Source organism: Erpetoichthys calabaricus, chromosome 6 (genome assembly GCF_900747795.2).
Source record: "Erpetoichthys calabaricus chromosome 6, fErpCal1.3, whole genome shotgun sequence".
Taxonomy (NCBI): domain Eukaryota; kingdom Metazoa; phylum Chordata; class Cladistia; order Polypteriformes; family Polypteridae; genus Erpetoichthys; species Erpetoichthys calabaricus.
In genome coordinates, this window is record NC_041399.2 from 64,505,602 (window position 1) to 64,531,042 (window position 25,441).

At 38.3% G+C, this 25,441-nt stretch overlaps 1 protein-coding gene and 1 long non-coding RNA gene across 4 annotated transcripts in view; both read left to right on the forward strand.

Moving 5' to 3' along the window:
- LOC127528456 (uncharacterized) overlaps positions 1–25,441 on the forward strand; it is a 272,579-nt gene that overhangs the window by 131,314 nt on the left and 115,824 nt on the right. The window lies entirely within an intron of this gene.
- kctd1 (potassium channel tetramerization domain containing 1) overlaps positions 1–25,441 on the forward strand; it is a 210,222-nt gene that overhangs the window by 83,477 nt on the left and 101,304 nt on the right. The window contains exon 1 of one of the 3 annotated variants that reach the window (XM_051929322.1): positions 8,571–8,794. The exons of 1 other annotated variant lie outside the window; for it this stretch is intronic. Coding sequence is in view for 1 of the 2 variants with exons in the window: in XM_051929320.1 (XP_051785280.1) it covers positions 22,427–24,016 (1,590 nt within the window). In the remaining variant the exon portion in view is untranslated. Of the gene's footprint in view, positions 1–8,570; positions 8,795–22,392; positions 24,017–25,441 lie in introns of those variants that run through there. One more of the 3 variants, XM_051929320.1, reaches the window with a different exon arrangement.

Genomic DNA, 25,441 nt, shown 5'->3' on the forward strand with positions numbered 1-25,441 from the left:
GTCACAATTTAGTTAATGAATGATAACATTACTGCTGTTAAAAAGTAGTGCACTACTTTGGCACCATTCTTAGGAATCTTGCCAGGCACTTAATTCAGTTAATCATACCATTCTTACAAAAACCTTTGGATTCTCAGAGGACTCCTTGGCATGCTTTAAGAACTATTTTTGGCCAAGAGCAGATGGTGAGAGCAGATGATCTGCTTTTGAACCCATTTCCTATAATGATTAGAGTCTCACAGGAATTAGTATTGACACTGATTTTTCTTTTTCATTGTCATTAGTAATACACAGTGAACCATTGTTGATTGTTCAAGTCATCTGCTTTATATATAGATGATATTATTTTATATGTGTTTGGACCTTCTTTGAATATTTTTATGATAGGTCTTCAACTGGAAAAAAAAATAAAGGAGTTTATCTGATTTGAGTTTTTATCTTAATCCAAAGATATGCATGTTTTTGTCTTAACTTTTCTTCTAACTCCTCTTATTTAATTATCAATATGGACAGTTCTGAGCTTGCATCTCCCTCAGTTTCTACAAATTTTACGAATATAACTGATCCCCTCTGTTTTACTACTTATATTACCAAGTTAAAGTGACATTGCGCATTGATTTATATGTTACCAGCACCTGTATCTTTTTGTGAAGACTTGTTTATCCCATCTAAATGCATAAAGGTCTATCCTAATAACAAACCCTGGGTCAACAAATCCATAATGTCATCTTATATATGAATGTCTATTCGTGGAAGTGTGTGTGTCAGTCCTGCCTGGAAGTGAGAGGTGGAGTCGGTGTAAGGGCACCTCCTCCAAGGAAACAGAAAACTCGCTTAGGTGCTAATAACACAAGCGAGGCCAGTACATCAGCAAAACAAAACCTCAGAAAGACAAAGTTGCTTAGCCGCTAACATCAGCAAAACGGTATCCTTTTTACTTTTCCTCCTGCTGCTAATGCACAAGCGATGTGAGCACATCGGCAAAATGAATCCTCCTAGGAAAGAGATGCCCAGAGTAGTTCCTTTCAATTACCTGACAGCTTTTTATATAATAACGAGCTGTGTAAGCCTGTGCTGTAAAAAGCCTGGGGTCCTACAAACTATTGAAATTGTCAGAAAAAAAAAAATGAAATGCAGAGATGTCAGGTAATTGAAAGGAACTACTCTGGGCATCTCTCTCCTAGGAGGTTTCGTGTTGCCAACGTGCTTGCATCGTTTATGCATTAGTGGCTAAGTGACTTGTCTTTCTTCTGAGGTTTCCTTTTGCCGGCGTGTTCGCCTCGCTTGTGTATTAGTGGTGGGAGGAAAAATAAAAGGGATACCATTTTGCCGATGTGCTCACCACTCCTCTGTATTAGCCACTAAGCAAGTGACTCTTTCTTCGGAGGTTTCGCATTGCCGATGTGCTGGCCTCATTTGTGTATCCAAAGGGGTGAAGCCCTTACTCCGACTCTACCTCTCACTTCCAGGCTAGACAGACACACACACTTCCATGCGTGGATGTTTATATATAAGAAGATGATACTAACAAGGCATGTGCTGCACAGAGGGATTTAAAAATTGATATCAAAAAAGCTAAAGTTGATATAAGGATAAAATTGAGCAGAAATTATCCACACAAAATTTAACCGTGGTATGGTCAGGTATTAAAGCCTTAGCTGGCCATAGATAGTCCCAAGGGGGAAATTTGGCTTTTATAAAATCTCTATAGATAGATAATAATCACATAACAAGTAACCCCGCGATTCACCAGCGAATCGGAAATCCTAGAATGGCAATCAGTTTCTGTTCCGTCCGATATGTGGATGGATGACATATCATGGAGGGCGGGTGCGTCTGGAGAAATGTCATTTAATCCAATAAGCATATCTGTACTAAAGCGGTTTCGTTTTGTGGAGACGTGAGTCTGTTGCCTTCGCTGACACTGACTGCTTGAACAGGTTGTGTTGTTTGGGGGTCACTTACTGACTCTGGAAAGCCGCTGCGTCTGACTGTGGGGCGAGCGCCACAGCGCAATATGTGCCTCGGTGGGAAGCCGCTGCGTGAAGACATATCATGGAAGGTATATGCGGTGGTGTGGGCGGTTGCGTCCGGGCGGCTGTACAACATGGCGTGCACGCTTTACCCCAGGTGTAGTTCACAGGTTGTAGTCTCGTTTCTGTGTTTTCTTTGGTTTGAGCCGTGACTCCTTTCGCAAGCGTGTTGTAGGCGCACACGTTGTCACAGTTGGTTTGAGCCGTGACTCCTTTCGCAAGCGCGTTGTAGGCACACATGTTGTCACAGCATGGACCTGTGGGGATTCCATACATCCGGTGAGCCCTGCACCCAGCGCCCTGCAACGGTTTCCTGTACTGTACTGTACTGTGATACAACCTTCGAATTCTCTCGTTTCTTTTTTTGCTCTGTGGCGGGCAGCAGTGCGCGTGCGCCTCGATGTGCCCAGCGCCCAGCGTCCATATCCGGTTTACAACCTTCAGTTAGTAAGATGGATGATTTCTGGTTTTAAATCCAAACGGAGAACATTTTTAGAAAATTCTGAATAAATAAAAGTCCTGGACCAGACCATCTCAGGGGAAGGCTCCTAAAAATCTTGTGGGGAGCAGCTCAATTTCATTATTTACACTATGTTTAGGTTGCCATTTGAACAGAAGAAGGTTTCAAAGCTGTGGACACAGGATATAGTAATTTCAGTAGCTAAAAACAAAACACTATAAGCTTAAATTACTTCAGACCAGTGACCCTCACATCATTGGCTACGAAATCAACTGGAAAACATATAAAGAGAAAGCTGACACAAGGAAAACTAAAGAGTTTATTACCTGTCTAATAGGGATAGAGAGGACATCATTGTCACTTTGCTTCATTTGTTGTATGAACACTTGGAGGGAATCAAAACTCATGCGAGGCTCCTGTTTGTACACTTCTCATCAAGTGTAAATACCATCCAGCTCCACCTTCTTGTAGAGAGACTTATGAAAGATTTAAATTGCACTTCAGTTAGGTAGAGTGCCTGACTGACATTTTAATAGACACGACTCAAGGAGTAAAAGTCAATGGTTGTCTGCCTGACATGCCATGAGGTCATGCCTTCCTCATACAAACGGTCCCCTCAGGCGTGTGTATTTTTACCTCCGTACATTCACTATACAAATGGTTGTCACAGTAAATGTGAAATTAGGTGCATCTTAAAATTAAAATGACTACTTAATGAAAAAGAAATCCCTTGTGGTCCAGTAGTAGATGATTTTGCTAACTGGTGTCTTACACTCAAATGTTACAAAAACTAAGGAACTAATAATCAGTTTTAGAAGAAACCCCATTTACCCACAAGAAACAATCATCAAACACCAGGTGTGGAGATTGTCAATAGTTATAAATATCTGGGGACAATCATAGACTCAAAACTGATTTTAATGAAAATACAGAAGCCATCTCAGAAAAAGGAACAAGGTGCCTTTACTGTGTAAGAAAATTTTATCTTTTTAGTGTTGAGTCTTACCATTATGTACAGTGCATCCGGAAAGTATTCATAGCGCATCACTTTTTCCACATTTTGTTATGTTACAGCCTTATTCCAAAATGGATTAAATTCATTTTTTTCCTCAGAATTCTACACACAACCCCCCATAATGACAACGTGAAAAAAATTTACTTGAGGTTTTTGCAAATTTATTAAAAATAAAAAAATTGAGAAAGCACATGTACATAAGTATTCACAGACTTTGCCATGAAGCTCAAAATTGAGCTCAGGTGCATCATGTTTCCCCTGATCATCCTTGAGATGTTTCTGCAGTTTAATTGGAGTCCACCTGTGGTAAATTCAGTTGATTGGACATGATTTGGAAAGGCACACACCTGTCTATATAAGGTCCCACAGTTGACAGTTCATGTCAGAGCACAAACCAAGCATGAAGTCAAAGGAATTGTCTGTAGACCTCTGAGACAGCATTGTCTCGAGGCACAAATCTGGGGAAGGTTACAGAAAAATTCCTGCTGCTTTGAAGGTCCCAATGAGCACAGTGGCCTCCATCATCCGTAAGTGGAAGAAGTTCGAAACCACCAGGACTCTTCCTAGAGCTGGCCGGCCATCTAAACTGAGCGATCGGGGGGAGAAGGGCCTTAGTAAGGGAGGTGACCAAGAACCCGATGGTCACTCTGTCAGAGCTCCAGAGGTCCTCTGTGGAGAGAGGAGAACCTTCCAGAAGGACAACCATCTCTGCAGTAATCCACCAATCAGGCCGGTATGGTAGAGTGGCCAGACGGAAGCCACTCCTTAATAAAAGGCACATGGCAGCCCGCCTGGAGTTTGCCAAAAGGCACCTGAAGGACTCTCAGACCATGACAAAGAAAATTCTCTGGTCTGATGAGACAAAGATTGAACTCTTTGGTGTGAATGCCAGGTGTCACGTTTGGAGGAAACCAGGCACCGCTCATCACCAGGCCAATACCATTCCTACAGTGAAGCATGGTGGTGGCAGCATCATGCTGTGGGGATGTTTTTCAGCGGCAGGGACTGGGAGACTAGTCAGGATAAACGGAAAGATGACTGCAGCAATGTACAGAGACATCATGGATGAAAACCTGCTCCAGAGCGCTCTTGACCTCAGACTGGGGCGACGGTTCATCTTTCAGCAGGACAACGACCCTAAGCACACAGCCAAGATATCAAAGGAGTGGCTTCAGGACAACTCTGTGAATGTCCTTGAGTGGCCCAGCCAGAGCCCAGACTTGAATGCGATTGAACATCTCTGGAGAGATCTTAAAATGGCTGTGCACCAATGCTTCCCATCCAACCTGATGGAGCTTGAGAGGTGCTGCAAAGAGGAATGGGCAAAACTGGCCAAGGATAGGTGTGCCAAGCTTGTGGCATCATATTCAAAAAGACTTGAGGCTGTAATTGCTGCCAAAGGTGCATCGACAAAGTATTGTGCAAAGGCAGTGAATACTTATGTACATGGGATTTCTCAGTTTTTTTTTATTTTTAATAAATTTGCAAAAACCTCAAGTAAACTTTTTTCACGTTATCATTATGGGGTGTTGTGTGCAGAATTCTGAGGAAAAAAATGAATTTAATCCATTCTGGAATAAGGCTGTAACATAACAAAATGTGGAAAAAGTGATGCGCTATGAATACTTTCCAGATGCACTGTATGTCTTTTATAAATCTTGTAGTGAATCTGCCTTCATTTATGTTCTGGTTTGGAAATTGTAATGTCAGCAACGAAAACAGAATAAATCAAATTGTAAAACAGAGCAGTAAAATAACAAGGTCTCAACAGTTAAATTTCACGGACCTGTTTAATTAGCTGCGGTGGGCTGGCACCCTGCCTGGGGTTTGTTTCTTGCCTTTCGCCCTGTGTTGGCTGGGATTGACTCCAGCAGACCCCCGTGACTCTGTAGTTAGGATATAGCGGGTTGGATAATGGATGGATGGATGGATGTTTAATTAGCAGGTATTATGGAAAGCATTGTGTATTGTCTCAAAAAGAACTCACCCACTACATTTTCAGTCCCCACTGTTGCCATGAAAAGCAGCCGGCTCTAATGCTTATTCATTCCTACTGCTATTAATCTTCTAAATAAATTCAAATTTACACCCACAGATCTGAGATTAAGGGTTATCATTTGCATCAATTATTAGCCAAGTCTTAAGGCTGGTTAATTTTTATAAGTAATATGTATGATCTAAAGTTATACTATAAGTATACTGTTACATTTAGTTACTTGTACTAAGTTTGTGTTTGATGGCTGTGTTCTTTGTGGATGTGTTTTTAATATTACTTTGCTGTCTCTAATAAAACCTGCCGACAAATCAAATTTTCCTCTTGGGACAATAAAATTGAATTGAATTGACATCAAGTGTATTTATCATGAAGGGCCTCTTTGAGCTTTTCTAGTAAACAGATTCTAGTATAAATCAGTTTTTTTCCCCAACTGTTGACAACAGACATATTATTTACAGGTTTACTTTAGCTAACTGGACACCATCTACTCTGTGCATTGAAACTTTCTATCACACACACCATGATTTTTGTATTATAGTATTTATGATTGGATTTTTGCTATGTGTTTTTATTTTTATCAGGTGGCACCGTGGTATACAGTACTTGGTGCTGCTGCCTCATGGACCAAGTGTTCTGGCCATAAATACTGTGCCTGTTCATTGTCTGAATGGAGTTTGCACATTCTCCACATGTCTCAATGAGGTTTTCAGTTAGCAATCTGATTCCCCCACCCCAAAAATACTGGTGCTAAGATAACTGGTCTAAATTAACCCTTTGCCAAGTGTGTGTGTGTGACATGGTCCTGTTTAGGGACTGACATTCTGACGAGGGCAGAGTTAGACTTTCCAAATGAACCTTATTTACTGCGGATCATCATTATCAGGTAATGAGAATTGATTATGTGTTTTTAAACAGTATAAATAAATATATACTATCAATATCCTTTCTAAATTTATTTGTTTAAGCACAGGCCAAAGAAGGACTGTTAGGTTTATTACTGTAAATTAACCCAATATGGCTGTGCATATGAGTATGCCATGTAAGACAGCCTTATAGTTAGCCAATTGAGATCTGTAGGCAATTTCAGTTGTCGAATTTGCCTTTCTTCTCTGATGCATTATGGATATATCAGTAAACTTCCAAAGTAGCATATGTTAACATTACATTACACTATAGCTTCAGGTTTTTGTTCCAGCAAATGTATTCATTTTACTGGACTTCTCTATCTATTAATTATGCTGTTATTTCCCTGTTTCAATGTTTTGTTAGTGCAGAAATTACAATCTGGCTGTGATAAATCTTACTGGAAGAACAATTAAAGGGTGTTATACATGGATGAGGTAATTATTTTTATCTTAACTGTTTTTGTTCAAGTTATTTAAGCAATGATTTGCTAATACATAACACTAAAGCAGCTGCTTCCCTTTAGAGTTCTGTGTCACTTCCACCTGTTTTTGTCACGCTAATCATTAGTCTTCAAATACAATTAACAGAGCAAACTCATCATAAAGAGTAAATTAAAAAGAAAAGAACCAAATAAAGTCTTAAAGATAGAAGCAAAAAGAAAATATACATTTATTATAAATGTTTACTGAAATTTTGTGAATGCAAAATAAGAAAGGGAAAAAAGATCAGCTAATTTTGGGAAAACAAGATCAATTAGAGGTAAAATAACTCACTGATCAAATCCTAGAGATAGAGGGTGACCCCAGGTCTGAATCTGAAACTCCTGACATAAAGGAAATGTAAAGATGCTGATACTCACTTGCTTATAAAAAAAACATTATATTTATTTAGAAAAAATGTAATACAGTACTACTTTGGAGACTATAATTGAATTGATAACTGTTGTCATCCCAGACGATTCAGTGTGTTTGCAAATCCAGTTTGCTCTAAAAATGAGAACTAAATAAAGCAATTATTAAATGTATCTTTAATGCAATAATGCTGTAAAACTACTGTATGGTCACCTACAAGACAACATGGGCTTCAAGAATCAACTAGCCTAAAAATTTCACACTAAAAGAAATAAAATAGGAAGCAGGCTTAGCGGGGCTGGTGATGCTAGTGGAAAAGTGGCATACATGGAGATATGGGAATAGGTATCCCATGATCCTGATTCAATTTTTCAGAAATTTGCTTGAATCAAATTTGTGAGCCCCATTTTGAAAAGTGAAAAACACTGCTATTGACCTTATTTGGGAAAGAGACATTTATATTCATTTGCCCATACAAAAGTAATACAAGAAAAAATTGTTTTAACGAAAGTCAACACCAATCTTAAGTTGTTTAGGTTAGCAAGATTGCATTATTTTCTGCTTATAGATGCAGTTGGCAATAAATGTAAACCCAATTGTTATTAAAATAGCTTAGAAAAATAAATTGATATGCCTAAAAAACTTTCATGACTTGTTGCTTGTACTGGAATAAAACCTGAAACTGTGAGTCATTAGCCTCCTTCTTAATGTGTTCCACAGTGCGGAAAAACGACGTTGCGAAAGAAATAGTTTAATAGTTTATAAAGAAAGCTTTTTTGGCTTTTTGTTAATGAGTGTCTGAAATTATTCAAAAATAAGCATAGCTTTGTATGATACCATGTATCTCCGAACGCTACAACACAGGCCTAGCTTGTGTCCAGTTATTTTTTCAATGGAGGCAAGACCAGTGAAGAAAGGATTGTGCAGTACACTTTTTGCATTTAACGTTTAATTGCATACTCACCCTCACAGCAAAACAAAATAAAGCAAAGGTGTTAACTGTTCTTTTTGTATTCTTGTTCTGTTTATAACATTTTCTCAGTAATCTGCGCAAGATCCCTGCTTCTCTCAGCTTCTTTGACAGTCACCATTACCGTTGACAATGTCGCTCAACAATATCTATTAAATATGCGCACATTTCCCCGCCCTATGCTTTTACAACCACGCCCAACATGTAAATTAGCGTAACGTGACGCTCTGTTTTCAAGCGCACTAGACCTTCACATGATATGACTGAGTCAGAAAGAAGTGAATGGCGCATATTTTAAAAATTGTTTTAGTCGTTCATTTCCTTTTTGCACTATTTAATCAGACAGTCTCGAACAAAATGAAAATATAAAATAAATATATTGCACATACAAAAAAATGAGACCAGGGTTTTAATGTTCGATAACAAGCCGGACACGCGAGACGCGGGTGTGTGATGTGAGTGCGTGGCGGCCACTCGCGAGAAAGAAAGCCGCGTCTTCACGAGAGGCAACCCTTTCCTTGCGTGCAACCTTTCCACACTGAAGACTATTATTAACACACTAGGTGAGTGAATAACTTCAAAACGTTGAGTAGGTCCTATTTGGCAAACTAGTTGTGCGTTTTACTGTTCTGAACCTTTGGCAGTGTTATCCATTAATGTATGGTGCGTGTAAATAAATTTAAAAATCCATAATATAGTTATAAAAGAGCGGGGGTATGCATTTCAGAAGAAATTCGCTTGCCTAAACGTTAGTGGTATTTCTCTCAAACTGCTTTTTTATGGTTGTGTGGCGATGCAACGTAAGTTTTCTTTTCTTCCAATGCACTGTTACTGTTAAAAGGCGGCTTGGCGGCGCAGTTGCTTGTGTTGCTGCCTCGCGAATTGGACGATTTGCATTCGAATACCGCATGTTCTCTCCAGTTACTACGCTTTTTGTAACACGTTAGAAAAGACGTGTATCGGTGATTAGTAATTGGCATCCTTTGAATTGCGAGTGGCATCCAGTCCTGCAAGTGGTTCCTAATTTGCTTTCTTCCGGCCCTCCATGGATCCTGCAGTCCATGATTTAGAATATGATGTAATTTTTACAGTGGGCGCCAGTTTGATTTTTAACAAGATAAATGAAGATATTGTACGAGTTTATGAATTGCCTAGGACGGGGTTCGTTCGGGTTAGTTTTACGTAAGCAAAAATACTAGAAATTCTCCGTATATTCTATTGGGTATTAATAATAATATTTAGGAGATTTGTACTTAGTATTTCCTTAGAATCGCACCTGGAAATGTGTTTATGTAAATCTAGTAAAAAATATCCCAACGTGCTTCCCTTTAGCTAATTATACAGGAGTGGAAAAGGAACTTTCTAGTTCTGGAATTAAGTTCGTATATATCGGCAGCTTTACAATCTCATTACAATGTCGAATTCTTGGGAGCAAACGTTTTTGGCATTCGTGCAACAAATTTTTACCACGTGCAGTAGAAAATATATTTTGTACCATCGGAGTCAACTTCATCGGAAGTATTACCTTTTAATTTTGAATTAAATAGTAAGTAAATATGCCTTCTATTTCAATTTTCTATACCCCATAAAGTTAACTACAAAATAACTGTACCACCCAAGTTTAAATATAGATATCAATCAATGGCCCTGGTGGACTATAGCTTTTTATTACTGACCATTTCTTAATTATTCTTCCAGAAATATGATATTGAAGAATGGAAATTAAGTCATGATGATTGCATATAATCGTGGTGTGCACTTAGCTAATTTTGTCAAGGATGGTAATTCTTGAGCCCACTCTATATGAAAAAGCTAATGTTCATCATATATCTATTTTCATACGTTAAACAATTCAGCTATACATTTAACATTGACATAAAACATTTTACATATTACATCCTTTGTTAGGTGCTCCATTTCATAAAATTAGTGTTCAGTGTCTTTTTCATTCGGCTGCTCCCATCTTTATCCATATCTTCCTGTCCTCTGCATCTTGCTCTGTTACATCCATCACCTGCATGTCCTCTCTCACCACATCCATAAACCTCCTCTTAGGCCTTCCTCTTTTCCTCTTACATGATAGCTGTATCCTTGACATCTTTCTCCCAATATACCCAGCATCTCTAGCCAAGTAAAACAGTCTTCATACTTTAGGATTTTAAGTGAATTTCCAAAAGGCTGACATTCTTCTTTTGTTTTTCTTAGGTTATTGAATGAGATGCAAAGTTAATTGTTTTATGTTTAAACAAATCAATGAAGAATAATAAAATGTTGATTTGATTTTTTTTAATTATAAAGTAATGTTCAAATTAAATAGGCTTGGCAGTAGATAACTAATGCCAACCACTTGTCTTTTAGTTTCTAGAGCTCATTCGGCAAGTGATGTCAGTCATCAGCTCTGTGCAGGATGTGCACACTGGGCTAATACATTTATATTGGCTACAGTGACTATATTGTTACTGCCATTTGCTTCTGTAAAGCTGCGGTTTTGTATTTGCATTTTCATTGTGATTTAAGGCAACATATTTACTAAAATGTGAACACGTGGAAACTACATGAATTGAATAACATTTTTTGAAGATTATATATGGTGAGTCAAAAAGAATTTAACAAGTTCAAAAATGTGACAAAGTATCATTTATACATCTTGGTCAAAACTTACTTGAACGAGAAAGTGTAAGACAAATGAATATTTCAATTTTATATTGTTAAACTGAGGAGTAGTGTGATTGTATTTGCTGACATAACACACCAGGTTGGCAGCAGTATCTTGGATCATCTGGAGGTTATACAGTATTTCCTGTTTGTGTTCATTGCAGTTTTCCTTAAGGTACTCCTGAGTTACACTTGATATTGTGGATCTATGCTCAGACTCTCAAATACTGGTGTAGAAAATAAAGGTATGGAAGGTGGATAGATGGATGGTTGCAGAAAGAAAACTATGGTTAGAACATGAAGCTAATTAACTCTGAACTTCCATACTAAAGCACCATCATCAATGAGCATTACTACCATGCTTCAAAGCTTCTGTATAGCCAAAAGGAAACATATGTTCCTTTTGTTTTGACTTCTAACTAAGAAATTGTCTAAATGATAAATCAGCAACCACAAGTGGCCCTCCAGGAGCCAAATTTAGGGTCCCTGCCTTAAACAACAATTATTTCTATGACAAAGTTGCCCAGTGTTCTTTAATAATCACTACTTCTGTCCAAGCTATGTTTACACATGATTATGTGTATTCTGTTATGTTAATTACTTCATTAACTGCATAACTATGGAAGATAGTAAATTTGTTTTCTACTTATTTCTGTATTTGTTTGTTTTTTCTGGCCACCAGATATGTTTATGTACGTACAGTACATAGTGTAAAATGGATACAAAGCAACAGAATGATTTGAGTTTCTCTGCTTTAGACACTTTGTAAAGCTGCTTTGCCTGAGGTAGATCTAAAATATTTGTATGGGGTATTATCCTTATGTTTTGCAATTTTTTTTTTTTTCTGATAAAATGCTATACACACTTAGGTTACAGGGATATAGCAATATACAGGGTGAGTCAAAATTATGTTAACATTTGAATGGCAGGAACAATTTATTCACAAAACATAACTTCATATGTGCAAGATGATTTACAGGAATGTCCCAACATGTTCGCCATCATGTTCAACACATGTAGCATATGTGGCACATAAATTGTCCACAAAAATTGTATATAAGTATATACATAGCAGTACAATTAGTGTTAACATGATTTTGACTCACCCTGTACTATGTACCTTGTTGACACATTCCAAACTGAATATCAAGTTTTTGTTCAAAGATACATTAGTAACTGAACTAGTGCAAAGTAGACTCTTAGGCTATTAAAGTTTTTGTTGCCATTTTGCTTACTGCCAAATGGAGACAGTCAACTTTCTTTTTGGCTTTGCCTGGAAGAAGTTGCTTTTAGATTTGCAGGAGTAGTTGTTGATTTTTGCCCTAAAGGAAATCTTCTTGTGAAGAGCTGAAGAAATTAAAAGTGTTAGTAGGTAAATACGTAACGATAAGTTTTTTGGGCTTGATTGTCTTATTTTATCAATGTGACAGTAAATGAGTTTAGCTAAAGTTTAGAAGTGATAAAAGCAAACAATTAAGTCTGACACAGTTTTTGGAATTGTTCACACTTGGCTTTGTATTTTCTCACCAGCTGATTACCCAGTGGCTTCGCTCACTGAGTGCAAGGGAAAAAAGCGAAAATGTAGTATTTATAAAATAAGTTTGTTAATTTGCAATGTTATTTTTGAACAAATAAAGAGCATTTAAAATAAACAGAAATGATATAAATATTATTAAGTAGTAAAACATTTTGATAAAAGAATTTGAAGAAGATGCAAGAAGCGTATAAATTATTAAACAGTCAAACATTAACATTTAAGAAGTAAAGATACAATGAGTACTACTGCAGTGGTTTCGGGCAAACTACCTGCTTGACAACCTTGCACTATGTGCCTGTGATTTAAGCGAAAAATTATTGTGAGAAATGTGAACGCTGCCTTTCCGTGCTTAACGGGCAGAAGGTCCAAACAATTGCCAAGTCTAATACTTAACATGAAGAGGTCGGTACATCTTTTTAGATGTAAACCCTCCATTTTTTTAAAAGAATTCACCACAAAAGCAACCTTGAATGTTGGGGGGTTTTAGTGACCTGAATTCATCTTAAGGGACAGTAAGTAGCCGTGCACTGCAATTTACCAAGAGAGTCCCAGTTCGATAGCGCTGATTACACTTATTCGCAAAGATTTCCACTGTCCCAGGAGCCGACAGGGCACTTGAAGTGTGACAAACAGTGCGAGAAGAGAGGACGCTGCCCGAAACTGCAAAGCTGTTGACCCGGAGGAAAAGCCTGACATTCCGCGCCTCCCAGCGTCCACTTTGTTCTTAAGACCCCTCGCCATTGAAGGCGGTCTCGTTTTCACATTGTTTACAGTTCGGCGCAGTTGAAAAGTAGAAAGACGCAAAGCTGTTTTCTTCATCTCTTACTATCAAGGTGTAGCGCGTTCCTCTTAAGTTGAATGAGGAGCCCAGCACACAAAAATCTCCTACTCTTAGGAAAATTAATTCTATTAAGTACGGAACCCAACCGAACCTTAGCCCCAATTTGATATCCTCATCTGGAGTTGTCTTTTATGAATTTATACAAAGGAAATATCACCCCAACAATTATTTAAACAATCAAAAAAGAATATGTTATAAATCAAACAAAACAATAAACACCCTTTAAATCTTGTCAAATCTATATAACTACACAAACCCTAATTAATATGCCACCCCCTTAAACACTGTATAATATACTCCCCAGAAAATGGCAAAACAGCAAAGAAAGAAAGCAAGCAAGCAAGAAAAAGCAACGGAAAATTACCGTATTTACAAACACCACAAATATATTCACAGTACTTAAACCTATATTACATCTATATACAAATATAAATTAGACACACACAATCCCCACACATTCCCCAGTCTCTTTTATATTAACTTTGTTTTACAGTCTAAATTCACACAGCCTGGGAAATCTGCAATGAATCCAGTGATCAAGTCAGATACGTTCTGCTGACTCATATACTGAATTTAAATGTAAAAGAAGTGATCTCACCGGCCTGGCGACGATTACTTTGTTGAAGGAAGAAGTCCTTCTCACCCGGGTGTCTCGGCGTTAGCGTCCGTCCATGGCTGACGCCCGCACCATAAAAGCAAAGTAAAGCCGTGTGCTCCGAAGGTCCTTCTAGGTTAGCCGGCACTCCTTCTCCGTGCACCCAACCGTCCTTATTACGGGTCTCGCTTGCTTTACCGCTGGCTTCTTCTTTACATTCACCTTCCCAGCTCCTTATTTAAACAGTCTTTTTTTCTTCTTTTCAATATCAGTAAAATAACTCTCACACAAGTAATAAGTTCCTATATTATATGTTCTGTGGTCATACGTCATTTCCGTTTCAAACACGAAAAGAATTTTATTTATATAGATAAATATCCTGCAACACATTCTGGTATACAAAAAAGCTAGTAAAAGCTTATCCTTCTAAAGAAGGTAAATCCTTCCAGCACTGAAAACATTTTTATTCACAACATCTGATAGAGAACAGATGTTGGTTGTATTTTGTCAGATAATGATGATGTCAGAGACCATCACAATGATCTAATGTGAATCGAGACAAACCAAGCACCCACATCCCTTTTTTTGGTGATGTGAACGATGTGTGAAGTTAAATATTTTGGTACTAATTAGCAAATGATTTACAGGTGTTATTATTTATGTAAGTGAATGTTTATGTCAGAGAAGTGCGCACACATATAGCAAGATTGGTATAGTCCTACCAGCATTTCCATGCCAGAAACACCACTGTTGAGTATCAAGGTCTTTTCTGAACGACTTACATAAAGTTTAGAGTACCAGTTTTGGCATACACTAAACTTGTTTTTTTAAATAGTTAATTACATTACTTTACAGTATCATTGATATTGAAATTTAAATGTTCACTGACTTGTGGAAGAAGACATAAATACAAATAGAAAATTCATCATAGAAGCAGAGAAATGTTGTATTTGAATTCAAAATTAAAATTCTCTTGCAAGAAGTCCAATTTAAGGAGTGAAAGTGTATATTATTTACAGAAAACTATGAAATATTTGTGAAATTGTAGTCATCAGCATAAACTAGTCAATATATAATTTATTAGAATTTCTTCTTTTCAGCCCTTTAGTCTGAATTATATTAAATGCCTTGCACAGTGGTAAAGTGCATTATTTAAGAAAAAAAAAAAGTTAATTCTGTTAATCGGTATAGACAGGACTTGGTAACAAAGCATGAATCTTCCCACAATTTTTTATTCTTTTTAGGGGGGCATCTTTGGGGTCATAATATTTCTTAAATCTGTTTATTTTGGAACCCCTTAATCCAAACCAGTCCACAAAACGTAGGCTTGAGAGGTGGCGAGAGTCTGACTGTAGCCCTCCCAATGAAGTTCTTCTACACCTCAAGAGCATCTACCCAATGGAACATCAATCTCTAGGAAAGACTGGGTCGCGCTTAACTGAGCTGGGTCAAAGGTGGGCAAAACAAGGGACAACCTATTTAGATGGGGCCTCACAACAAGCGCTGAATGTCCCTGTGGTGAGCCCACCCGAACAGTGGACCACATTCTCCATGAATGTTCCCGAGGCCTTACATGTACCAATGAAGATCTTAAGGATGCTAATGATACGGCTCTTACCAGGATACGGCAGTGGCGTGATAATATATGATATGTTTATTTTGTCCATTACTCACTATAGTATATACTGTATACAGAATTTAATAGTATTAATCAAGGCAGTGGTTCTCAAACTTTTTCGTCCCAGAACCTTACATGACTCCAAAGGGCTTTTATTTATGTGGGTTATATTTATTCATATTTACAGCATAGAGAATAAAGCTGAAAAATTAACATATTTATGTATAAATTTATGTAAAAATAATAATGACATATCAATTACTTGTTAACATAAATATTTTTAAGAAATTATTTTCTGAAACAAAGTAAAAAGAGTGGCATTGTTTTATATTTTTGAAAATACACTACTGGTCAAAAGTTTTAGAACACCTCAGGTTTTCCAGTTTTTCTTCAAGTTTAATTAGTTGAAATACAACGAGTGACCTAAAATGGTGAAAAGGTAAGCAGTAAACTTCCAGAGGTTTAAGTTTAAAGTTTAGGTTAGCAAAAACTGAAAAAAGGAAATTTTAGAATACTGCAAATGGGCCTTCTTCAAGCAACAATTAATAGTTGAAATACAACGAGTGACCTAAAATGGTGAAAAGGTAAGCAGTAAACTTCCAGAGGTTTAAGTTTAAAGTTTAGGTTAGCAAAAACTGAAAAAAAGGAAATTTTAGAATACTGCAAATGGGCCTTCTTCAAGCAACAATTAATAGTTGAAATACAACGAGTGACCTAAAATGGTGAAAAAGGTAAGCAGTAAACTTCCAGAGGTTTAAGTTTAAAGTTTAGGTTAGCAAAAACTGAAAAAAGGAAATTTTAGAATACTGCAAATGGGCCTTCTTCAAGCAACAATTAATAGGTTACAATCTACATATGTTTTTAGCAGTTAAAGTAAATTAAGCCTTGCAAGTTGCAAGGAAATAATTTAGAGGTGTCCTAACTTATGTTGATTATTTAAAAACTCTGTCTGTCTTAAAGCAGAGTTGGAACAGACTCTTAGTGCAACCTCTGAAGTACTACTTGGACAATATGATACTGTAGAAAGTGATCATTTCCTGTTATAATGGCAAGAAAACAGCAATTAACAAATGAAATGAGACTGAGCATTATTACCCTTATAAAGTGTAGGCCTTTCATTTAGAGAATTTGCAAGAACAAAATCCAGGTGTCAGTGAGTGCAGTGTCCTACACAATCCAAATTCCAAGGCAATTTGAAACTGGGAGAAGCTCTGATAGGATCTGGCAGATCCAAAGTCACAACCCAATCGGAAAAAAAATTTCGAGGGTCACCAGCTTGTGTGATAGTTGCCTCAGCACAACAGCTACAAGCACAGCTTAGCAGTGGTCAAAAAAAGCAAATCTCATTTTCTGTTTAGTAGAGGAGGCTTTGTGCCACAGGTTTGACAGAGTGAGTGGCAGTAAGAAAGACATTCTTTAAAGGACAAAATAAGAAAGTAGGGTTTGCCTGGACCATGACGTACAGGCTATGGACTACTGCAGACTGGAAGAAAGTATTATGGACCGATGAATCAAAATTTGAAATCTTCATCACGCATGATGTTTGAATGCCATTGAGTTGGTCCAAGAATGGTTCCTCAGTGTATGACATCAGTTGCCAAACATGGAGGAGGAAGTGATGGTCTGGGGTTCTTTTACTGGAGGCAGAGTTGGTGGCTTGCACAGAGTGACTGGCATTCTGAATCAAAAGTGTTACCACTGCATTTTGCTGCACCACACAGTTCCTTCTGGTCTGTGTCTAGTAGGTCAGGGATTCATTCTACAGCAAGACAATGAACCAAAACATACCTCCAGGCTATGTCAGAAATAAGTTAAAAGAAAAGAACAAGAAGGTACACTTCAAAACATGGAAAGGCCAGCATAGTCTCCAGACTTAAATGAATTAGTTTGGTATGAACTGGACGGAAGGATGGAAGGAAAACAACCTATAAGTGCAACACATTTATTGGAACTTCAACATTTTTGGGGAGATCTTTCTAACCAATATTTGATTTCCCTTATAGAAAGAATGCTACATGTGTTTGATTGTTATATCAGCAAAAGGAGGATGCTTTGATTAATCAGAAATTTGAATCGAATTTTGTACACTTAATGATTCCTTGACTTATTTTTTATTTGCCTTTATTTATTTGTTCTGTACATAGATTTCATGAAACATTAAGACATTAAACTGCATGCTTTTCCATAAAAACTGAGGTATTCTAAAACCTTTGACCAGAAGTGTATTTCTAATGTTTGGCTTAATAAAACAACTGCTAGATTCTCATATCTGCTTCTGCATTCAGTTTAGTAGAAGAAAATCTGGCCTCACACAGATAGGCAGGTATGATATATCTCAAGGTATGTCTGTCACTCTATCTGTCTGCATGAAATAACTTGTATGCCCACTGGTCTAATTTTGTAGAAATATGGTACATTCTTCAAAAGAATTTGTCAGCAAGTTCAGTTTTTGTTGACATTTTTTAAATACAGCACACTGTACAGTTTTAAAATTTAAAAATCTCAAATTGAAAAAAATGATTAATTTGTGAACTTGTCTATTTTAAAACAGACATTCTGTTAGTTTACTCAATGTTTCAAATTTATCTTTAGAGAGGTTACTTTAACTTGTATATTTTGCATATCTTCCTCTCTATTCATCGCTAGGAATGAAAGTAAAAGGTAAAGAACTTTGTAAGAGAAATTTTTTTGTCTGGAAAAAAAATGCTGTATTTTGTAGGGTTACTTAATTGGCTTTGTGACAATAAATGTAGGCATGTTACGTATGCTCTACAATTGCCTGCTGTCACTTCCAGGGGTGCTGTGATAGGCTGTTTTCCTGTGATTCTGTAAAAGAATACCAGATTAAGAAAATGTTGGTTAAATTGATTGTACTATCTTTATTTAATTATTATTTTTTCTAAGTTGGGTGCATATATATTGTTAAGATTTAATGTGTGATTATCAGGCAAGTGTGCTTGTTAAATGAGAGGCAAGACATTAGGTCACTGGGCACCAAATGTCAAGAAGCCTTATGAGGATAATAAACTAAACATTATTTAATTGGGTAAACCTGTATTCTCATTATGCAGAACCATAAAACATATTATTGGATGGGTTTGAAGAAAATTTATGAATTCATTCAATAAATACATAGTTATTGTCTGTTTTTTTCACCTGTATTATTATCATTCTTTAATTTAATATTATTTATTGTATCAGTATGCTGCTGCTGAAGAATGTGAATTTCCCATTGGGATTAATAAAGTATCTATCTATCTATCTATCTAAAGGCATGTTAGTTCCGAGTGTACAGGTCAAGTAACGATAGAGTATCAAGCTTTTTAATTTCAGCTTAGGTCTTAACTTAATAAAAGCATGTTTTCTATATAAAAAAGATCGTCCACTACAAACTTCTTAATAGCATTCACATTTATTAATAAGCCCATGTATATCCAACAGGGGCACATTCTCCCTAGGAATGTGTTATTTTAGAATTGTTGCTCATCCTTTGAATCTATGCATATGCCTTCTCAGGGAGATTTCAAAACAAGAGAACTTAAAAGAAAAAAATATATTTAACTTGCTCAAAATGCAGCTTTCACTCCTAATATACATTACAGCAAGTGTGGAAGTTGAGACCCATTAGCCTTCTTTTGGACACTTCAAAAACCAGGCAGAAGGAAGCTTCATCACTGAAATCTTTATTACTCTTCAAAGATGTAGCCCTTAATACAGCAGCTTGCACCAAAACATTCGCCTTTCCCTTTGTTTCCTTACAATTTATAGAAGTTCCACCTAACATAGCAAAGTATTGGCATTTAATATGATTGGTTCTGTAATACAGTAGTGTACATGACTATCATCACATTCACTGTCACACAACACATCTTCCAGCATGCTGGGCGTTATTCCTTAGCAGTCAGCCTGTTATCTGACAACAGGCTGTCAGCTTTGTTCAACGCCTTACTGAAAGCAGCTGCAGTTATCAGGAAGTTACCAAGCAGCCTAAAAACCTTAATGTTTTATGCCTAAAAACCTTAAATGCTCTGTACCCACAATTCACACTCCACACAAGGCTCTCTGATTATATCCTGGAGGGCTGCAGTGGCTGCAGGTTTTCACTTTAAATAATTTCTTAATTAGACCCTATATTTACAACTAAAGCAATGTTTTTTGGGCATAGTTTTAGTTAATTGAGTTCTGAATTATAATAAGCACATTGCCAATTTTAGTTTTAAAACAATGCATTTAGGTTTTAATTATTCCCCATTTTCTTAATAGGCCATCTGTTATTGATGAGGCACAAAGGAACCACCGACTCTCCAGCTAATGTGCTTCTCTTTAAACTTGTGTATATGCATTATGAAATATCTGTGTTAATAAAATCTTTTGAAATAAATGCAAGAGAAGGGAAGAACCAAGAGGTACATACCTCTTCTGAAACAGGTAATAGAGATTTGTCCAGGAAGAATGAAAGCACTAACAGCCCATATAATAAAGTGCATTATCTGCTAGGACTTGCTTCTAATTACAAAAACTGGTTTGAATGAAAACCTGCAGCCACACGGCCCTCCAGGACTGTAACTGAGGACCCCTGCATTACAATATATACATACAGACAGCCGAAGAGAAGCCATGCAACAATACAATTGTGTTATAGCTTTTCAGTGGGGTTTTTTGATGATTGTATGTCCATGTTAAGAGGGGTCAAAGGCAGTTCTTTGAGGCATAGACTTACATCTGTGTAGACTGGCTCCTGACTCAATGAGGCTCTGATGGGCCTTTATAGATATAGATATACATATGCATGCTAATCACAATGCTTTGTCCCAAAAGTCGGATACACTTTCTAGTACTAATATTGTATATGGATTAGGCATTCTACCATTTTAGTACATTTAGTATGCCAATTTGCATGTTCTGACCAGTGCTATATATGGATTAGGCTGTGTTCCACCAATTTAGCACATTCTGATCTGTATGATTTAATCTTTTTAAGTAAAATTGAATCCGTGCATCTGTTTCAATCACTAACCTTCATTAAAATTTCTTTTACAATCCTCACATTGCCAAAGCTGCCAGGAAAAAGTATTCAACTTTTTAGCAAAATGTATACAGTAAACTTCAAAAACATGTGCATATCAGGGTCACAGTATCACATTGATAATTAGTGCATATTTGAACTCTGGTTACACCACGACAATGCATACTGTATATTAACACACAACATACATGGATAAATGTAAGGTACAAAAACAAAATGCTGAATACAAACAGCCCCATGTAGTATGTGCATTGAAATGTGTCTACATTTTTCTGTAGTAAATTTGGTTCTGTATATGTCTTAAAAAATATTACATCAAAGTATGACTATACATTATTAAAGTATGATCAGTTAAAGCTGTAAAAGATAAAATAAGCATTTCAATGTAGAATTCATGTGCTTTTTATTAAACTGGTCATTCCACTCATTTCTGGGCACCTGGTGCATTATAGCACAGGCAAATGTTGACCATTCACAATCTATGTATACAGCTTATGGTACACCTTCCATTTCAGTAAGAATTGGGCATTCCTTTTTTTTAAAGATGTCATGCTTTTGTTGATTGTTTTAATAAAAGTCACAGCTTTTGTTACTAGGTGTGTTGCATTAATACTGTACCTTTAAATCTCTCTCTGTATTTATTGCCCAGTGTTTTTTTTTTTTTTAGATTGTAGTTTTGCTAATTTTGATTAAGTATCGAAGATTAGGGGCTTACTGAATTTTTGCCCCAAATTTAATTTGCATTGACCCTTATCATAGCGGCTAAAGTGCAGGTAAGAATGGAGGGTCAGTATAATTATACTACAGACAGTGCATTTTCGGTTTAAGTCAGTCGCACGTTTTGAGTAAACCGCAAGTGTGGCGTGTCCATTCATGTATACCCGAAGGGGAAAGTCGTTAAGAGAACAGTTGAGGGCTCCCATTTTCTGGACTGAAGTAGAGGTCTAGAGCCAGTTAATTAAGCGAATGTGCAATCTTTTCACCTTTCCTGAGTGGTCGCATTCGTCCCTTGGTGTAGTGTCCCTAAAATTACATACAGTTGCAATTGTCGCTGTTATATGTGTATAACGACTGAATTTCAATGTTAGTAGAAGTGCTAACAGCAAAAAAAAAGCGACGATCATGACCCCGATAATCGAACTTAATAGAAATGCTGTTTACGTAGATATTTGTGAATTTCCCATTGGGATTAATAAAGTATCCATCTATCTATTTCTCGAATACTTTACTTAGTGTGCACTGAATGTTACCCAGCACTGACTGCTAGCTAGCATACCAACGAAGTAGTGGTCGTTTGGAGCAAGATTATTTAAATATATTTCAGCTTTCCATTTGATTAAGAACGAACGACTGAGTTGCAGTCAAGAAAACATTTATCCCAGAAAGGTGGTGCTTCAGTAGCAGATTAGTCATGTCTTCTGATAGGTGGATGCGCATTCCCTGATTATAATTTCAGTCCCCTTTTCCTTCGTGTTTAGCCTGGAGTTAAATCAGTAACCAGCTTTTTAATCTTAACCCTTGCTTTGTATTCGTCTATGTGTATAACTATTAATTACGTTTTATTAATGTCCAGAACATGTGAGCAGTGAAACTTCGCCTTCTTTCTGGGTGCTGTCAGTCAAGCTGTAACCTGACAGAGCTCTTAGCGTTTTAACTTTTTCCGCTGCTGCTGCTTCCAATACCGAATAAGGCTAAAGTTATCAGTCCAATACGGACTCTCGCAGCCTTGCTATGTCGATAATTTCTTCTTTTTTTTTTTTCGTTTCACGCTGTATGCAGCTACGGGCTTTGCGCTGGCGTGCTCGCTGCACCTTTAAGAGGCTGTCTGCCTGTAGCTGAAGGTCACTAAATACAAAAGCTCTCAGCGCTGCGGTCCAATATAGCGCATGCGCCCTGCCCGAGGACTGACACAGAGACTGCAATATGGCGAGAATGCCTGGCAGCGGAGATTGTTATGCAGACAGCGAAAGGGCAGAAAACAATCCGAATAGTTACCTGCAGAGGAGCGACGATGACGACGAGGAGGACGACGAGATTCAGGAAATCCAGATAACGGGGGACGAAGAGGATGATGAGGATATCGGTCTGGAGTGGGAAGCAGAGAGCGAGGACCCGGAGAGCTGCACTGTTACGGATACTGAAGCGGTCCTTATGCGCAGTACGGACCGGGGCAGCGAGCTCGACTCGGAGGCGGACTCTTTTCACATCTCTGGGTTGGATGGCGACCTGGACTCGGACTTGCATCGTTCGGACCGCTCGCGGCTCAGTGAAAACACCCGTCTGGCGACCAGATACGCTGTGAGGATCTTCCGGGAGTACCTGAGTGAGAAATCGCAAAGTCCCGACTTCGAGACGATGGACAAGGAGGCGCTGTGCAAGGTGCTGAGATCCTTTTATGCAGAGGCGCGCTCCAAAAGTGGACAGTTGTATAGCAAGTCGTCTCTGATAAGCATACGGAGCTCGCTCAACCGATACCTGAATGAACCGCCGTACTGCCGCACTTTAGACCTGACCAAGGACCCCGAGCTCCGCAGCGCTAATCTGACTCTGGCGGCTGTTATCAGGAAACTGGAAGAGCAAGGTGCGGGTCCCGTGGTGCAGAAACAAGCTATCACCCGCGCCGACTTGAGGAAACTCTACACCTCCAGCGTCTTCAACACCAACACGCCTTTCGGCTTGCTAAACAAAGTATGGTTTGAGACGTGCATGTACTTCTGCACCCGCGGCCGAGAGAACCAGCGAGAGCTTGAAGAAGACTCCTTCGGTCTGGCTATCGACGAGGACGGCAGAAAGTTTGTGTACTTTAAGGCACTCGGTCCCTACCATAAATCCAGGTCTGCGTCCTGGAGCAAGAAGAGGAGTGACTCGGACGAGGACAACCTGCCGCGCATGTATGAAACTGGCACCGAGTTCTGTCCTTATGCCAGTTTTGTGAAGTACATCTCAAAGCGAAACCCACTCTGCAAGGCTTTCTTCCAGAGACCACGGGATCACTGCAGCGAGAGCGATATGACCTGGTACGAAAACAAAGCGATCGGAAAGAACTTGCTGGGCACCAGAATGCAGATGCTGTCCCGGGCAGCCAAACTGTCCAAAACATATACCAACCACTGCATAGGCGCAGTATCCATTGCCACCTTGAACAGCATTGCGGGTATTGGTTCCAAGCTCGCATCTCACCGCCACCTGGTCCCGGACGCGCTTAACGGCAGCCAGCACCCCTTTCAGCTGGTATCTCCCTTCGGGCACCACCAGGTGGTGGAGGAGGGCATCGCCGAATTGGGCCAACACGCGGCTGCCAAACGGACGCTTTATGAGCCAGTCTACGGTCCTGAAGTGACTGGGAGGTCCTCCCCTAAAAGGATCTGCGTCCGCCCCAGTGAGCCGGAGGACGCGCCCATCCTGATCTCAGTGCGGACTGAGCCACAGCCCCCCACCACCGCCAGTGTCCCCGCCCCGGAGGCCAATGGGCAGAGCGCTGCCCCTTCGCCGGTCATCGTCGTACCTGTGCAGGTAATAACATGTCGAGAATACTTTCTGTCTTTGTGATGATTGTCCCCTTTAACGTGATGGGTGTCACTCTCTCGTAATTTGCTTGCTTAACGGAATTGCGAAGTGGCTTTGTTCTTTACATTTTGCAATGGTTCAGGAGGTGCAACTTGAGACTTTGAAGAGGTGTAGAAGAAACGCCTTTTTATGGGAACGTCTGTTGACTCCCCCAAGTAGTTTTCGACGAATCCTTATAGCGTTGTTGCGGCCCGTGAATGATCAGTTAAGTCCCAAGTGTAAGTGGGACACCTCTGGGTCGCAACTGGAACATCTGACGGACTTTCCTTAATAACCATACCCTCTTTCTGTACGGTAACATGCCTTTTAGGAGCCACAGTGTCAGCCTTAGTCAAATGAGATCGCTTTAAATAAAAATGGTGGCCTTAGACAACCTTGCCTAATGACCCTTTTTCAGTTTTGTGTGCTTTTCCAATATTTTACCGGGAAGGTCTTACATAATTAGAATAGTGATGTGGACACGTGTAGCATGGTTCTTTTATCTGTCTATTTAAGCTTGCTTTGGATTTTGCTTCAAGCTAACTCGTGCAGTATTCGAAAAATAGTCAAAACGTTTTTGGCTGGGTGTGAAAAGATAATGTTTAGCCCTTTTTATTTAAAGCTTTTATATAGCTTCTTCCTGCAATATCCCAATACATTATATTGCCTTAGCAGGAAAAGCAATATAAAATGAGTATTTCATTTTGGAAAATAATTTAAAAGACTGCATGAGCACATTCTTTGAATTGAGTTTTTCAAAACATGGCAAACTAAATGTTTTAGAAATGTAGTTTCTCACAAATGGCAGCAAAAAAGTTTAACGACTTGAAAAGATATTCACAACGTAGAAGTTTTTTTAAATTAGATTTTTGGCTCGAGTGGAATCTTTTAGCAAGGGGATCGATGGACATTTGGTCTCTAGATTTTATAATTTTGAAGATGTGCTATACTACAACTGTAAAGTAAGGTCTAAGTGGTCAATTGGAAAAGATTTAATTTCTTTCAGGCCTAATACTGCATCTCATTATTTTATATTAATATTACCATCAGATTTTTGTATCCTGTCTTTATTTGCTCTTTTATGAACAGTTAATTATTGTACCCTATTCTATTATGTGACATGACTAGTTGTGTTACTTATCAAGTATGGGGGGAAATCGAAGTTATCGGCGTTAACGTTTGCAGTGCACAATGTAATGCATAGGTCTCTGTTATATGCAATTTGTTATGGGATTTGTAATTTGTAATGCTCCATCTTTTGTAATGACACGGACATACAGACACTAATCCTTTTATCAAGGTGGATTCTCATATACAGTATAACATTGTCAGGGACATTAGGAGTCATAGCCTATCCTGCCTTAAGTTATGGACACAAACCATTGCATACTG